Raw genomic sequence first — 14,617 nt, forward strand, 5'->3', positions numbered from 1 at the left:
CTCCTTTTTGTAACTGTATTTATATATGTGTAACTTCTAAAACTAATATTTGGTGGGGGGTCATTGGGTTTGGGGGTTTGGGTTTTATTTTTTTGGAATATAGTCATAAAATGTGATTTAAAAAATGCCTTGGATATGTCACAAAGTGTATTAAAGGTTAATGATCTGTCAGCTGAATACTCTGGACCATGTTCTTTTTTGTTAAAGATCTGCATAGTTTTTAGTGATTGTCTTGTGCTGGGAGAATGTAACGTTACCCTTCTCTTGGGCAAGAGGCACAGTGCTGGGGGGTGGCTGGCCAGGAATGTTTTGCCAAGCTGAGCAGTTTGTCAGTTGTGGTTTTGGACTTTGAAGCAGGGTACAGACATGAGTCTGAGGGCCAGCAGCTTTGAGGCCTAGCATTCATGTCTGCTTCCCATCAGGAATTGGATGCTTTTGTGCTTCCTGGTGCCACATTAATTGAGAGTAGTATCTTTCTGTAAATTCTCAGGTCTCAGAGTACTCTTTTAATCCCACCCAGTGGCTCAGCTGCAGGTGTGGCAGGCAGGTTGTGTGTGAGTTGTTTGAGGAAATGATGTTTCATCTGCATTGTGGCATCCAAGAAGAAATAGTGAGGTGGGAATGGAGGCTTAAAAGGGGTTGGTCAGCCCTCTTGCCCTTGTCCAGCAGTCTGGTGTAACTGTGTTGGTGTTTCTAGCAGCAACACCCACCCAAGTATTCAATTGCTGTGATTACAGTGCTGTGAACTGGCTTCTGCTGTGATTTGTGCTTCCTGGTGCCAGCCCAAGTAGCTGGCTGGAAATGAGAAATTTTCCTTCTGGTGAAAATGCCAATTCTGGATGAAAAGGGAAAGGCAAAAATGTTGTTTTGTCAGAGTGAAAATTCTAACCAATCTTTTGGTTCTCTTTCTTTTTGTTTGTTTCAGTGGTAACCCCCCTAAAAAAGCTAAATTTACCAAGGGGAACCACTTACCCACCCCAAACACGAATGCAGCAGAGCCACCAGGAGGGTGCCTGCTGCAACTTGAAGCTGCAGACCTGGGCAAACACATGGGGTGTCTTGCCAAAGCCTCTCATTAAAGAAGCAGATACTTGTAGACTTGTGTCTGGTAAATCATTCATACCTGACAGCAGAGCCACCAAGGTGCCTACTGCAACTTGAAGCTGCAGACCTTGGGCAAACTCATGGGGTGTCTTGCCAAAGCCTCTCATTGAAGAAGCAGATACTTGTAGACTTGTGTCTGGTAAATCATTCATACCTGGCTTCACAGCTGCCATCAGCAATTTTTGCCAAGTGCTGGGTTCCTGAATGGAAGAATGTCACGGGATAACCACTCCCTACAACCCATTATATGCCCCTGAAGAGTGACAGCTGTCCCTGAGGACACTGATTTCCATTGATTATGTCCCACTGAGGATGGGCAGCAGAGCTAGGAACAGAGCTGTGCTGTGGGTTCCCTGGTTGTGGACATCAGTAATAAGGGTTCAGGTTACTTGGCCTCTTTTTGCAGGTGGGGCCTGGCTTAATCCCAAATGAGAATGAAAGAATCACTGCCTCCTGCAGTCTGAGTTTTCCATAGTGATTTCCCAAACATGGAGCAAGTCTGGCTCTGCTTTGCTTCCTCTGACCATTGAAACTAGAACCAGATCACAAGCAGGTCACAAGCTCCTGCCTCTGAGAAAACACTTGGCTGGGATGTTGGAAGGTAATTTATTGAGACAGGAGATTCCTCATCCTGTGCTGTAACCTTTTCAGCTGGACTGTCTGTCCCCTTCCCTTGATTTGCTGCGGCTGAGCAATATCTCCTGTCACTGATAGCATAAACCAGCGAGCTGCCGGGATTCATCCTTCAGTGGGCAGCTTGCCACAGACACAGACATAAGATAGAATGCTAAAGGCCACATCCGTCTCTTATTCAAGGAGAGTAATAAAGCAGATTTTATTTGACTTGTATAAATCCAGTTTAATTGGCTTTCCTGCTAACACTTTCATTAACATGTAAATTAGCTGTCCTAGAGCTGTTAATTATCTTTGCAGAAAATGTTGGATGTGATCATATACCGTACTCTTTCTTTTTTACTGCTAATGTTTTATACTGAGATGTGCCCATAAATATTCACTGTATTTTTTAAGAGGAGAACTAAGAGGCAAAGGCTTTGTGTCTTATCTTGTGGGGAAATGAGTATCTCATTGTTCACCAGCCTGCAACCACGTTAAACTGACACTCACACGAGAAGCTTAGCACTGGGCTTTATGGGCTTGGCCTTTGAAGGTTCTGGGGATTTTTTTGAAGTGTCTGGCAAACAGGAGAGTAGAGGAGCATGACAGGTGCTCGAAGGCAGCATCCTCTCTTAGAGGATCTCTTGTGTTCAAAATTTGGCAGTGGCAGAGAAACAGGTAGGCATTGTAAGGAAGAAAATGGCTGCAATCCCAGTGATAGGAAAGCTCAGAACAAGCTAATTAATTTTCCTGTGGAAAAGGGAAAAAAAACCTTAACTTTTTAAATACATCTTATAAATTTTTTTGAAAATTAGTTGTTTTTTCAGCTTCACCACCTGCTTAAAAATGTTCTCTTTCCTTTACTAATGAAAGATCTTGATGCTTCTCTTAACAAGTTACCATGACAAGCTGCAATCTGGTTATTAACTGCCTGCTTTGCACAAATGGCATCTATCGTGCACAGTTCTACCCCACAGGCAAGGCAAAAAGGACCAGCTCGCTCCTCATCTGCACTGTGGAAACAGAAGACTGACATGGCATTTGCTTATGAAGACAGAGTGGGAACAGGGACACAACTATGAACTGCTGAACTGCCTTTAGCATAAGACATGGCTGAGCCAATACCTGTGGCATCAGCTGGGCTCAACCATTCCTCAGGATCTGCAGGGACAATGCACAAGCAGCCTACAGTGTGTCTTTGCAGTGAAACTGGAAAACTACAGTCCCTTCTCAAAGTATGCTGTTGGACATGGGCTTGGGAACAAAAGCCAGGGTGAGTTTTGGAGACTTGCAGCAGAGCAATACCAGTGTAACTGCTGTTGTTATACTGGTGTACATTCCTCTTGGGATGTTTGTTCCAGAATAACTGGCAGACTAACTCTTCAAAGTAAGGATGCTTTATTTCAAACAACCAAAATTGATTAAAATACATATTCCAAAGGAAAATTATTTTTTTGTCTTTTTTTCCGTACATCATTACATGTTCTTACATATGATTTGTACCTGAAATGAAATAAAACATCTTAAGATGGATTAATAAAAAGAAATAACTTAGATTAAGGAAGTTTTCAAATGAGCTGTAGGTAATGTTAGGTTGTATGTATTTTATGTACTTCCCTCCAGGGGCCGTATCATTAAACGTGAAAATGAAATGTAGCACGGACAGATGATCCAGTTCATTAAATATAAAAAAGATTTTTTTTTTTAAATTTTGCATCATAATTATGATTTCTTTTGGAAGACTAAGAGGGTAAAATTTTACAACTCTAAATCACTATTTGTTTTCATAAAGGTATTTTTGTTTTGTTCTAAGACAAGCAGTTTGTTGAACCCTTCTGCCACTGCACTGCTGTCTTCATCATCACTAAATGTAACCCAGTGACTGAAATCTTTCTGATTGGGGTGATTTAAATTTTCTGAAGCATGTGCTGCAGAAGTAGCTGGCGGTGCCTGTGTGGAAAGAGGGAAGGAAGAATGAATGTCCAGGTCCAGCAGACTGGTGTTCTCTGGAAGGGAGCTGGTATGCAGTCGTTGTGGATGCTGGCCTGCTGGTGCAGAAGGGCCCTGGAGCTTCACCATCAGTTCTGCAGCACTTGGTGCCAAGGGCTGAGTTGTGCTGCTTTCCGGGCTGGCAGAGGCTGAGTGAACAGGGACGTGAGTCTGAGGGCAGGACCCAGGGTTGTTGTTGTTGGAGTTGAGCAGTGACCCACTAAAAAGGGGGCTGTCACTGCTCTGGAGAATTTGGAGATGAAAAGCTGCAGGAGCTGACTTCTTTCTTCGTGGAGGCACCTTTGGGGCAAAGGGAGCGTTCTGGGGAGGCAGCACCATGGCCTCAGCTGTGCCTGCTGACAGGGGCTGCCTTTCACTGCTCCCCCTGCTCTCTTGAGGCTTCCCAGCTTGTGTTCTGGGTTTAGGGACTGGAGTGATCTTGGTTGGTCTAAGAATAGCTCCAGCTTCTAGATGGGGCTCTAGCAAGCCAAAAGGAGACTGTGCTGTCTGTTGGTCGAATTGGTCTTCTGGAGACATGGCCTGAGGAGGAAACAGAGGAAGAAATGTGAGAACAAAAAGGGACCTTAAACTCTGAGTCACTACTGGTGCAAGTCTAATTGACAGCCTTGCTAAGAAAGGCTGACAGTCCTGGAAGAAAAAAAAGCACTACAAAGAGGAGGCTTGACAGCAGAGTCTCCACTGTACCTGCTGGGCTCTGGGCCCAAGCATTGCACCTGGCACTCACCCTCAGAGAGCTAGTGAAGGACCAGGACCCTGCAGGCTGTTTTAGTCACAGCTCTTTCTGGCCATCTCCCTTTTCAGGTTAGGATTTTTGCTCTGGGCCAAATTAACACAGTTCTGAGGAGTCAGTTATTTGTTACACCTCTCTGCTGACTAATAGTACTTAAGCAAGATTGCATAGGGAGGCCCTGCCTTTAGGTGTAGCTTATTTGGATAGATAAGATTGAAGGAGAATTAGCTTAAGCTAACTCAATAAATGCATTAGGGGCTGTATCCTGTCTCACTGATGCTGGCAACTGAAGATAAAAATAAGCTCTCAAAGTCCAGTCTAGCATAATTCCACCATTTAAAAGTATATAAATAACAAGCCCAGCTCAGTCTAGGAGGGCAAGGACTGCTTCAGATTTCTCACACTCTGTGTGACTGAATGAAAGCTTTTCAATTCTTTATTACTCTTGCATTAAAAGATAATGTACAGGCTTTTCCATGCAGGCAAAATATTCAGTAAGTATCTCATGCTGGACGTACCCCTTGCCACTTCTTCCTATATGCTGTTAAGTTGCCTACTTTTGACTGTGGTAGAGGGGGATTGGGTAGAGGTTTTCAAGTACACAACTCCCATCTGACCTCCCTCAGATGGAGGAAGGAGTGGAATTCCAGGGCAGAGTCAACCTGAAATAGATCTATTCCTGCAGAAGCTCTCACATAGCTAACACCAAAATAGCAATCCCTCTCAGAACCTTTCAAGAGTGACTTGGGAATGGTGACAACTTAAAACAAACTGACCATCCTCAGCGTAGACTGTGCTGTCTGGGTTGGGTTTATTGGTGAATCTGCTAAGTAAAGAGAGCACAAAGTCCATTACAGAGAAGGGGTGAATGCCTTTACCAAAGGAAGAGAGCTTCTTTAGCAGAGATTCTGTCAAAAGAAGAATACAAAAGGCTGTATTTGTCTTCCTCTTGTACTCAAACTGCTGTACAAATTAGATAATCATTCTAGCAGCTCTAGAGATGAACGATTGTCTCCATTGCAGAGACCTGACATATATTAAAACCTGAACACCTACAGCTTTGTATTTTTGAGAACATGAACTCTTGAGCAGACTCCAGAATTCAAACTGAAAGGCTGAATCCCATTACAAGGTGTGTAAGAAAAGCAAGAAAGGACACAGGACACAGAACTGATGAAGAAGCTGCCTCAAATCTTTACAGAGCAGACCACTCATAGTCAAAATTAGAGACTGTGATAAAGAACAAACGAGTCTTAATTCCTGACAAGGTTTAGACAATCCGGAAGAAAAACAAGAGGATGGACTAACAAATAGAAAAGCTGCATATGGCTCTCTTTCCAATCTTTCTTGCATTTTTATGCCTTGGTGACTGTAACACACAAAATGATTCCAGCACCTGCTGACCTGACAGGACTTCCTGCAAAAAACAACCAGCCCACCCCTCCATCATTCACACTGTAATGGAGACTGGATGCATTTTGCTGCAATTCTCTTACATTTTCCCCCTTGGCTCCGGTCCTTTGCAGGGGCACTGGCTTCTTTGGAGTTGGAACTTTGGGTGGTGGACGATGAGGCACAGGCACCGCTCCCGCCTGCGACCCTTGGAATGAAGCTGACTTTGTGATGCTGGGAAGAGCCTCAGGTTTGGAGGCAGTTTGGTTTCTGGTTGGAACAGGCTTTACTGCATCTTCCTGTACTCCTGAAAAACAAAAGCACACACGGCATCTCAGCCTGATCAGAACATAGATTCAAGATAATTTCTTTCACAACCGTGCTTCCCAAAATGTTCATGCCTACAGGCCAACTCAGGTAGGTTTTGGAGCTAAGCACAGACCTTTGCAATCCTGTAACATCTGTAAGAGGCTGTTAGGGGAAAACTTCCCTGCCTGAAATAATTTCATGCCAAATCAGCAGTGCTGTGCCACCATTTGGTCAAGTGGAAAAAAACACTGGCTGGGGTTTCAGGAGTACTGGGCTCAAGCTCTGAGCATCCTTTTGCCATTATCTGGAAAACCAAGTTTATGATACCAAGTGCATCTTGTAGAATGTTTTAAAAAGAACTGTAAATGCCAACTGGTGGTACAGTACAAGCACCCATACCAAGTGAATCTGAATTTCAAAATCAATGCACAAGGGACTAGAAGTGATATTGACCAGACAAGTTTTCTCACCCACACCAAGTGAATCTGAATTTCAAAATCAATGGAGAATAAATCTTATTTCAAAATGAAATGAACAGCACTGAGGAACAAACAAGATGCCTTTATGATACTTCTGAATAAATGGGATTATTCCAGATTGTATTCATTCTAGGTATAAGTGAAAAGAGATGGTTTTCTCCTAAACTGAGAGCCTTGCAAACTCAGGTAGCCATTTTCATTCACAGAGCATCAGCAGAAAGACTGCATGCAACCCTGGGGGGTACATTCACAGTACCTAAGTTAGTTTTGTGCCCTGACTTGCCCTTGCAAGAAGCTCTCTTCTCCAGGGGCTACACAGAGAGCCTAAACACAGAGTAGCCTTTTAGCTTAGCTATTCAAGCTGAAGTAGTGCAAGCTTTTATCTAGGTTACACTTGTACTTGCTGTCCAAATGTGAACAGAATCCAGGTTATTCCTCCTAGAGCTGCATTTGCTCTGTAGTTCTGCTTGGAATATTGAGCATTCAGTAAATAGAGCAGCAAATATCCTTTATGCAACTCTGAGCTGGCAACACAGGCACCATCAGTTTAGTAAAATCCCATCTTTATATTTTAATTTTTCTGACTAAATCTGGGCATAAATAACCCAAGGTTCTACTAGTAGCAGGTTCTATAACAAAATGTAAAATTTTAATAATTTTGAAAAAAAAAAGGTTAATATTATCAGAACTGACAGAGAATATCACATACAATTTTGCAAGAATGTGTTTGGGTGAAATTCTGAATAGGAATATGTTCATCTGGGCCATGGTGAGATGACTACACCTAGAGTTTTCTTTATTTAAAGATGCTGTGCTTACCTCCTTTGGCCTCCATAAGACATCTAATAGCTTCTTCTGCTTCCTCAGCTGTGGTGGTTTTGATCTGCTTGACGTTGTAAGGTTTGCTTATTCCAGTCCGGACTTTGGGCTTTGGAAAAACAGGAGAATGAGCCATCTTGAGAGAACTGATTTTTCTTGTACACCTCTAATCTCACAGCTAAGCTCATACACCTGGAAAATTCTGTTATTGCAAGTAGCTATTCAGTGATCTATAAATACGAAATAAATGGGAATCTTTTAGCAAGTTGTACACCTTTGCTGGCAGCTGACAGAAGGCCAGTGCCTGAGTGCCACAGCTGGTGCCTTAGCCCTCCCTTGTCCAATGCATTAGGGTCCTCATCCAGCAAGACAGGACTGAGGAGGCATTTCCACATTCTGCTCTTGGTCTCCTCAGGGGACCAACAGCCTTGCTGGCAGTGGCCAAGACTTTTCCTGCATTCTGGGCACTAGCATGGCCTACCAAGACAGAGGTGAGAAAAGAATTAAACCGTATGATGATAGTGTTAAAAATTCAAGTTAGCAGCTGTCAGAAAGCAGCAACAGTGCTCTGGTCTTACACCACTCATTTTCTCTCTCCCTCTTTGGCCTTCCTAACTCCTGTTAATTTATTAACATTTTTCTGCTGCCTAACAGGGCCTACAGTTCAGTACTACAGTACAAGAAGTTATTTTCATAAAACAAGAAGTTTTATGCTTGGCATTTTCAGCTCAGACATGTGATGGCCTTCCTTCCTTGTATGACAGGTGCATCCTGTAGGTGATTCCCAGTGAGGATGGGAGGGAACAGGACAATGCCAAGGGGCCATGCTGAGCAGCAGGACTCACTGGCTGCTGAGGGGCTCCGGGAAGCAGCTTTGCTGTTGCCAGGATGGAGCAGGTGGATTGGCTTCCTGGAGAGAGGGAACCATCTGAGGGGGACTTCTTGCCTGATGTTCCAGCTGGAAGAGGAATAAAAAATGGCTTTCTACATTCAAGAGCTGGTACAAAATTTTATTGCATTGGAGCAAAACCAATGTGCATTCCATCACCCTTTCAAAATCTTGAACTGTTTCAGGAATCAGTTTTGTAGTTAGTCTTTCATTTAATTAATTAGATAACCTCCGCTGAGCATTAACATGGCTTTCTAGGCACAGAAATACAGATAGCAGTGTTGGCACTTCTGTGCAACAGACTCAAAAATGAATGGGAATAATCACAAAATAATCGTGGCTTTGTACATTCAAGAGCTGGTACAAAATTTTATCTGCATTGGAGCAAAACTAATGTGCATTTCATCACCCTTTCAAAATCTTGAACTGTTTCAGGAATCAGTTTTGTAGTTAGTCTTTCATTTAATTAATTAGATAACCTCCGCTGAGCATTAACATGGCTTTCTAGGCACAGAAATACAGATAGCAGTGTTGGCACTTCTGTGCAACAGACTCAAAAATGAATGGGAATAATCACAAAATAATCTTCTTCTATCAGGTGAGCATCACAGAATTTCCAATTTGAGTCTAGAAACTGTACACAAAAGAGAGACTTTTGGGCTGCAAGAAAAACATATGTATAGCTTGTCTAATACAGGAAGCAAAGATGATTATGCTCATCTAGCAATCAGCTTTCATTCAGAACTAGCCCTAAAAACAGGAGCAGCACAGCTCTGAATGGCATCTCAGGGGAGCAGAGCTTAGGTAAAAAGCATCACTTCCCTTTGTACCTCACTGAAAATCATAATCCATTTTGCCTTTCTTTCATAAACACAAGAATTGCTTGCGAAGAAGGAGAGGACAAAAACTGTCCAGAATACATAATTATTTTGTCAAAGGTTTTTAAAATTCTAATTACAATTAATTCAGAATCCAAAAAACTGCAAGAAAACACTCAGTGACTTCAGAAGTCAGCAGGCATAAATACCAATATCTTTATTGCCACAAAGTGGCTGCTCAGCTCGCTAACGTGAGTGGTGAGCTAGTATGAAACATATGGGCTATTCCATCCTTACTAAAGACATTTCTTTTGTGGAGTATGGGTTGTCCTGAAGACAAACTTCTCCCATTACTAATGGCAGTAACACTCAGGCTGAAACAGGCTGGGAAGCAAGTACAAGTCCCTCGACAACCTGACATTTCAGAACAAGCTATGACCTTCTTTGTCACCCAGACATGGCAGGCAAAAGCTGTTCAGCTGGAGCCAGCACCACCCTAAAGAAAGCTCAACTCACCGGGAGGGGGAGGCCTCTGTGGTGGCTGGAGTGGCCGAGGCCGGGTAGGAATGGACAGAGACCTGCTTGGAATGCGGCGGCTGCGCTCCCCACTTGCCTCCAGCTCCCGCTTCAAATCAGCGAGGTCAGCATCATCTAGGGACATTTTAGGAAGTGTCTGAATTAGATACACACTGGGTGAGGCCCACCAGATCTGAGAGATAGGAGAGAGGTGACTGTGAGTGGCAAGCCTCAGCCAGGTCCCTCAGCAACATGATAGCTCCGTTCACATTTTTTGCTCTCCCCAATGTCTGCCTGCTCCCACTGCAGGAAACATCTACCCTTTTGTCAAATGCTTCTTTCTCTCTCTCCTTTTCCACCATTTACTAGCTGTTTGCACCAACACAAAGAATGCCTACATCTCATTCCAGGGTTACTGGGCACCTTGTTAGATTCTGAGATTTTCATAGCCTAGACTTATGGCAACCTGCTCCCACTCAAACTGTCATGGCTAGTCATAGTGAATTTCTTGCTTTCCATCCCAAACAGAGGAATTCCATCTGAGGATTAGACACCTTTTCTTGAACAGGAGAACTGTTTTTATACCAGAGAAAAATCTGTCTGAATGGCTCAATCATGACATCTCTGCTTTCCAGCAGCATCTCCTAAAAGGTACAGTTGCCTCAATCTGCTAGCTCTTGGCTGCACCTTACATCACTAACTAATTACTCAGTCTTTCATCCCACCTAAGCCCTTCTGACAGCTGGAGACCGGAGAAGTATGGATTGTTTTATTCTCCCCCATCTGCTATAGTGAGGACTTTCATTTCAGTCTCACCCTGCCATGGCTGCCCAGCTATGCAGCTCTTGTTCTTTAGAGCTCCAAAATTCACTAGGTTTAGTTTTGTCCCTGTGTTTTGGAGAGATGGGGAAGGAATTATGCAGCAGCAGTCTCTTGCACTTCAGGCATTTGTAAACAAATTCTTGTTTTTTGGAAAGCTGTGCTCTGCTGGGGATCACGAGCTGCCTCACAGCTTCCTGCTCCCACTCAGCAGCAGATGGCAACCACAGAGACAGAGCCTGTGGTCTGCCCAGCCCGCCCTCCCTGTGCTCTCTGCGTTTTCAGTACTTCTAAGCTGCAGACATGGGCTCATCAGCAGGATCCAAGCAGTCATGCAGGCACCTGGAGGCAAGGTTTGAAGTTCTGGCAGTAAAACTGAACACAACAAAAGCCAGCCACTACCACTCAATTCCATCCCTGAAAGGCTGCTGGCAGGGACATCAGTTTCATGAAGCTGTGCCCTTCTCTGACCTCAGAAACACACACACACACACTATTTTGCCTGTCACTGTTTTCCATCTGTGTCTACCACCAGCTACACAGTCACCATACCTCCAATTAGAAGTTATTCAGGCAGAATTGGGAGCTTATGGAGCAATCTGAAATTGCAGACACTTTAAGATTAATTGAATATATCATATTTTGAGTTATGTGAGATCATGACCCCACCCTGACCTCCTTCAAACTATACTCTATTACCTCTATTTACTTTGTGATATTTTTGTGGAGAAGAGTTAGTGTGAGTGACAAGATTCACTGCAATTCTCTGTGGCTTAATGAATCATCACACAATAGGCCAGAGGTGGTTTGAGGGCAAGGCACCCTATAATACAAAGTGATTGACTTCACAGTATTTAATAATGAGTGATTACTCCTTTACTCAGGGATAGGCTTTTGGGTCTGGCCACACTGAACCCAGCCTATGACTCAAGGTGGGCAAGAAAGCCATAAATCACTCTGTTTGGAAAATCTGTCTGTGTAAGTGTACGAATTTCATTTAATCTTTTTGAACTCCACTTCTGACTCAACCTTTGAGGGTATTAAAAGTTTTCACTTTTATGTCAGAAGACAAAGCACTTCTGAGAGAGAGCAGAATGACAGCTACTGAATCACTGCTGTCACAATCAGGTGTTTAATACATATCCCAGCCTGTCAATGCTTGGCCACTCAAGCATGTCCTGATCACATCCCATTGTAAGACCAGCTTGGCTAGTTCTTGCCTCAGTTTCTATCAGTTTTCTCTCCACAGCTTTATCTTCTTTTTACCCAGTCACTTCACAATAATGTGCAAGCAAGCCAGGTAACCAAGGAAAAAGTTTACACATTCATGAAGAACCTAAAGGATGATTATATGTATAAATATTCTATGAACCTTGACTCCTTCAGGAATAAATCAAATGGGAACAAAGAAGAAACTTCAGGGCTCTGAAGTACTTTGAACACAGCAACCTCCCAGCTTACAGCTAACTCTTCTGCCACTGCTACTGCTCAAAGGACAGAGTTGAGCCCATCACTGAATCAACAGATTATTTTGGTTTGATTTTGCTTTGGCCTTCACCAATAAGAAAATAGTACGCAATAGTATCCAACAATTTTTTCATTGTATATTCTGGTGCCAAACAACAACAAATGGATAAAAACATTTAATTTCCTCTGGCTAGAAAAGGAAAACCAGCATTTTTCAGCGTTCCTGCATTGCCCTAGCCTAGAGAGAAGGAGAATCATCATGAGTTTCATCATTTGTATTGCTGTTATGCCTGAGGACCTCTGCTACAGTCACTAACTCAAGGAGAGTTGAGCATGAATAGGTATTACAGGAGAACCTAGAATGAAAATATAAATGAACAGGGAAATACACACAACAGGAGACCAACAATCCTTCAGGTCTTACCTTAAGGAAGGTGGATACTTTACCTTTATACAGGCGGGGGGTTTGTCCAGATTTGTTTGAAAGAGCTGTGGATGCACAGTGTCCAGGGCACTCCGACATATCTTCTGCTGTGTCTGCTGCTAGGTATTGACACAGAGCATCCTCTAAATAATCATCTTCATCCTCTATATCACCTGGATTAAAATATTAGATAACAAAGAATTAATGAGAAAATTCATTCTCTGTCTCTCTACACTCCCAATTAATTAATCTATACTATCAATTAATTTAATAATTTAATATATAAGCTGGGCAAGATTCTTGTGTAACCATGCCATGTGTTTCATTACAGTGTGTCTCTACAGACAGCTGTACCATACACTGAATTTGCTAACATGTAACACTGAACTGACAGGATGATCTAAGTAACAGTTCTATGCCCAGGCACAGAGTCAGGTCAAGGCTTTAATTACAGTCATCTTTTTAGGAAGGGTGGCTTCATTATAAATTAAGCTGCCACTGACACTCATACTGTACTGCACTGTGCAACCAAAGTCAGCAAAGCAATTTCTCACTACTTAGCTTAGAAACATATAGCTTACCTTCTGATTCATAGTCCAAACTTGAGAAGTCAAAATTTTCTTCCAGAAGGTGGGAGTTTGCCGTGGGGGACATGGGGACAACGCTGTCTCGTTTTCGAGCAATTTCCTCCTGAAGGCCCTTTAGCCAGTCCTTAGTCTTGGGCTGGATTTTCACTGTTCTGCCTCTAACCTAAGCACAGAAATAACTGTTTCCCTTTGCCAAGGACCTTCAATAAACAAGAATGCTTGAACAGAATAATCAAGTTCTGCCAGCCTGTTCAGAATCACTCAGATCACAGACTGAGTTGGAAAGGACCCAGAAGGATCATCAAGTCCAGCTATTAAAGGAATGGCCCATGCAGGCACTGAACCCAGGGCCCCAATGTTATTAGCACCATGCTCTGACCAAGTTGTACAACTGCTTCACTTCAAAAGTCAAATGGAAAGGAAACACTCTTCTTACCCCCACAACCAAGTTTTCAGACTGTAAAAATATTCTTGAAAGCAAATGGGTTTCACAGCTCAAAAGCACTGCTGCTGCATTTGAGAAATACTGGAGAAATAGGTGAAACATCAAATATTGTTAAAATGACACTGAAATAGCAATATTGGCATGAAAAAGTGCCGTTTTTGAGTCAGCAGCTTTAAAACACACAAGAGTTCTGCGTCTGCTTCTACCTGTAAGGAGACTCTGACCAGAAAATCTCATATGTGATGTATAGGGAAGGTGTATTTTTCAAACCCATTAGGACTTCAGCTGCTTATGTGTGTTGCTCTATGACATTTGGGGTGAAAGGCAGACACACCAGCAGCTTTGACAGGAAAATCAGTTTGAAAAATTCCCAACTCACATTCCCAGCACCTTCACATACTGTGTGCATACAACTGTGTTTCAGTCTGTGCCATAAACTACATCAATGGCAGGAGTCAAATTAGAAGATAAAACTGCAAATATGAAAGAAGAATGAGAACTAAAATCCATTACTTCAGTATTAAGTTTACAGGGCAGCATCACAAGCAGTTTTTTTCAACAGGGGGTTGATGATTTGTAGAGTATGTGTGTGAAGGATAAGCAGGGGATGGCAAGGTAAACGCCTGCTGCTAATGCTGGATTTGCCATGGAAGCCAATGAATCATGTTGTTACAGCTTAGCAGAAGGAGCCTTTTGATACACTGGAGAAACAAAAAATCTCCAAACCACAATCATGAGGATGCTTTGGCAACAGCATATGCCAGAATGTCAAGAGAACTGCTTCAAGCAGCCACAACCATGAACAAGTCCAGGTGCTCTGCACAGGTGTCAGAGGCAGAGCCTAAGCACTGCTTGGGATCCATGAAAAGTCACCTCATGCCATCCTGAAACTAAAGTACTGCATTAATAGCCTCAGATGTGAAAGTTAAGGACTTCATGAGCACTAACTCTCTTTGAAATAATGCTACTTGATTTAGGTAGAAACTCAAGTATCTCATTCTAAGCAACCACTTTTGAGAAATTTGTTATGCAGTTATAAGTTTGAGAAAGTCTTACTTTGGCACCATCTATATCCATAACACGAAGAGCTGACTTGCTGTCTGCAAATGTCACCAGCATTTGACCTCCACAGATCCTAGTGGAAAAAAGCAAAGGAGAAAGAACATTTTATTTCACCATTGACTAAAACCCTTT

At 42.8% G+C, this 14,617-nt stretch overlaps 1 protein-coding gene across 4 annotated transcripts in view; it reads right to left on the minus strand.

Annotated features, from left to right (window-relative positions):
- Positions 1 to 3,100: 3,100 nt before the first annotated feature.
- The window catches only part of SYNJ2 (synaptojanin 2), a 65,608-nt gene continuing 54,091 nt past the window's right edge, over positions 3,101 to 14,617 (minus strand). For 2 of the 4 annotated variants that reach the window (XM_039707828.1, XM_039707832.1), the window contains 8 exons: positions 14,480 to 14,558; positions 12,973 to 13,141; positions 12,415 to 12,564; positions 9,682 to 9,816; positions 8,304 to 8,416; positions 7,459 to 7,567; positions 5,956 to 6,158; positions 3,101 to 4,248 (listed from right to left, as the gene is read on the minus strand). In XM_039707828.1, coding sequence (XP_039563762.1) covers positions 3,478 to 4,248; positions 5,956 to 6,158; positions 7,459 to 7,567; positions 8,304 to 8,416; positions 9,682 to 9,816; positions 12,415 to 12,564; positions 12,973 to 13,141; positions 14,480 to 14,558 — 1,729 coding nt within the window. In that variant the 3' untranslated portion in view covers positions 3,101 to 3,477. The remainder of the gene's footprint in view (positions 4,249 to 5,955; positions 6,159 to 7,458; positions 7,568 to 8,303; positions 8,417 to 9,681; positions 9,817 to 12,414; positions 12,565 to 12,972; positions 13,142 to 14,479; positions 14,559 to 14,617) is intronic. The other 2 variants (XM_039707831.1, XM_039707830.1) reach the window with 2 other exon arrangements.

Source organism: Passer montanus, unplaced genomic scaffold (assembly GCF_014805655.1).
Source record: "Passer montanus isolate IOZ18808 unplaced genomic scaffold, ASM1480565v1 scaffold2, whole genome shotgun sequence".
Lineage (NCBI taxonomy): Eukaryota > Metazoa > Chordata > Aves > Passeriformes > Passeridae > Passer > Passer montanus.